The 2,500-nt window shown below is 60.2% G+C and overlaps 3 protein-coding genes across 5 annotated transcripts in view; 1 reads left to right on the plus strand and 2 right to left on the minus strand.

Moving 5' to 3' along the window:
• Window positions 1-2,500, minus strand: part of LOC113801796 (tripartite motif-containing protein 3) — a 433,201-nt gene that overhangs the window by 314,571 nt on the left and 116,130 nt on the right. The window lies entirely within an intron of this gene.
• Window positions 1-2,500, plus strand: part of Drat (Death resistor Adh domain containing target) — a 437,794-nt gene that overhangs the window by 197,025 nt on the left and 238,269 nt on the right. The gene's annotated exons all lie outside the window — the stretch shown is intronic.
• LOC138861729 (uncharacterized) overlaps window positions 2,038-2,500 on the minus strand; it is a 2,079-nt gene continuing 1,616 nt past the window's right edge. The window contains exons 5-6 of the mRNA XM_070121549.1: window positions 2,339-2,500; window positions 2,038-2,233 (exon numbers count right to left, since the gene is read on the minus strand). The exon at window positions 2,339-2,500 is cut by the window's right edge and continues 11 nt beyond it. Of these exons, the coding sequence (XP_069977650.1) occupies window positions 2,038-2,233; window positions 2,339-2,500 (358 nt within the window). The remainder of the gene's footprint in view (window positions 2,234-2,338) is intronic.

Consider the following 2,500-nt stretch of genomic DNA (forward strand, 5'->3'; position numbering starts at 1 on the left):
AACGATTACTCTGAGGAAAACGATTTTATTTATTTGATAAACAATTAAAGACGATAACTCTGAGAAGAAAACGTTTGCATTAATTTGATGAACAATTAAAGACGATGACACTGAGCAGAAAACGTTCCTATTAATTTGATAAACAATCAATGACGATGACTGAGAAGAAATTAACAATTTCCAAAATCAGAAGCACAAAGCCTTTCAAACGCTAGCCTCTTTCCGTCATGATACTCAGCGTTCATCAATAATACACTAATACACTTAACACTATTTCATTTAATACATATATAATATTTTTAACACTATTTCCAAGCTCATTACAACAGCTAGAACCTCCAATTTGAAATTATTACGAGAACAGTGTTATTCTCCCAAGTTCACAACAACAGCAAGCATTTCCAGTCTGAAATAATTACAAGAATTATCGTCCCTCAACCTCACGCCAACAACAAGCATCTCCATTTCGAAATAATAACGAGAACACGGTCACCATCCAAGCAGAAAACCCGAGGCCACCGGTGCATATAACAAACTGCATTCGCGTTATTTTGCAGAAGCCTTTCAGCGGATCTAACATCGAATCGGATCGGGAGGGTGGGGGGGGGTAGAGTGAGGGGAGCCTGATTCATATTCCACCGGGTGACATGGGGGTGGGGTGTGGGGGGCTGGTTCAGAGCTGCACCAGGTGACAGGGGGGGGGGGGGGTGGGGGGGCTGGTTCAGAGCTGCACTGGGTGACAGGTGGGGGGGGCTGGTTCAGAGCTCCACCGGGTGACAGTAGGGGGGCTGGTTCTGAGCTGCACCGGGGTGACAGGTGGGGGGGCTGGTTCAGAGCTGCACCGGGTGACAGGGGGTGGGGGGTTGGTTCAGAAACCCACGGGTGACATGGGGGGGGGGCGCTGGTTCAGAGCTGCACCGGGTGACAGGCGGGAGGGGGCTGGTTCAGAGCTGCACCGGGTGACAGGGGGGGGCTGGTTCAGAGCTGCACCGGGTGACAGGAGGGGTGGGGCTGGTTCAGAGGTGCAACCCGGGTGACAGGGGGTTGGGTTCAGAACTGCAACCCGGGTGACAGGGAGGTGGCTGGTTCAGAGCTCCACCGGGTGACAGGGGTTGGTTCAGAGCTGCACCGGGTGACAGGCGGGAGGGGGCTGGTTCAGAGCTGCACCGGGTGACAGGAAGGGGTGGCTGGTTCAGGAGCTGCACCGGGTGACAGAGGGGGGGCTGGTTCAGAGCTGCAACGGGTGACAGGGGGGTTGGTTCAGAGCTGCAACCGGGTGACAGGGGGGGGGGGCTGGTTCAGAGAGCTCCACCAGGTGGCAGGGGGAAGGGGTTGGTTCAGAGCTGCACCGGGTGACAGGGGGGGTTGGTTCAGACCTGCAACCCGGGTGACAGGGGGGCTGGTTTAGAGCTGCAACCCGGGTGACAGGGGGGGGGCTGGTTTAGAGCTGCATTGGGTGACAGGGGGGGGGGTTGGTTTCAGAGATGCAACAGGTGACGGGGGGAGCTGGTCCAGAGCTGCACCGGGTGACAGAGAGGGGGGCTGGTTCAGACCTCCACCGGGTGACAGAGGGGGAAGGGGCTGGTTTAGAGCTGCACCGGGTGACAGGGGGGGGGGGGGGGTGGCTAGTTCAGAGCTGCACCGGGTGACAGGCGGGGAGGGGGCTGGTTCAGAGCTGCACCGGGTGACAGGGGGCTGGTTCAGAGCTCCACCGGGTGACAGGGGGAAGGGGCTGGTTCAGAGCTGCACCGGGTGACAGGGGGGGGAAGCTGGTTCAGAGCTGCACCGGGTGACAGGGGGGGGGGGGGGGGGGGGGGGGCTGGTTCAGAGCTGCACCGGGTGACAGGTTGGGGGAGCTGGTTCAGAGCTGCCACCGGGTGACAGGGGGTGAAGGGGTTGGTTCAGACCTGCACTGGTGACAGGGGGGGGTGGCCAGTTAAGAGGCTGCACCCGGGTGACAGGGGGGGGCTGGTTCAGAGCTGTACCGGGTGACAGGGGATGGTCTAGAGCTGCATCGGGTGACAGGGAGGGGCTGGTTCATAGAGCTCCACTCTGCCAGGTGACAGGGGGGAGGGGCTGGGTCTCAGAGCTGCACCGGGTGACAGGGGGGGGGGGCTGGTTCAGAGCTGCACCGGGTGACGGGGTGGCTGGTTCAGAGCTGCACCGGGTGACAGGGGGGGGGGGCTGGTTCAGAGCTGGACCGGGTGACAGGGGGAAGGGGCTGGTTCCAGAGCTGCACCGGGTGACAGGGGGGGGGCTGGTTCAGAACTGCACCGGGTGACAGGGGGGGCTGGTTCAGAGCTGCCACCGGGTGACAGGGGGGCTGGTTCAGAGCTACCACTGGGTGACAGGGGGGGGGGCTGGTTCAGGCGCTGCATTAGATTGTTGAGCAGGGGGGGCTGGTTCAGAGACTGCCGACCGGGTGACAGGGGTGGCTGGTTCAGAGCTGCACCGGGTGACAGGGGGGGGGGGCTGGTTCAGAGCTGCACCGGGTGACATG

This window comes from Penaeus vannamei, chromosome 5 (assembly GCF_042767895.1).
Source record: "Penaeus vannamei isolate JL-2024 chromosome 5, ASM4276789v1, whole genome shotgun sequence".
Taxonomy (NCBI): domain Eukaryota; kingdom Metazoa; phylum Arthropoda; class Malacostraca; order Decapoda; family Penaeidae; genus Penaeus; species Penaeus vannamei.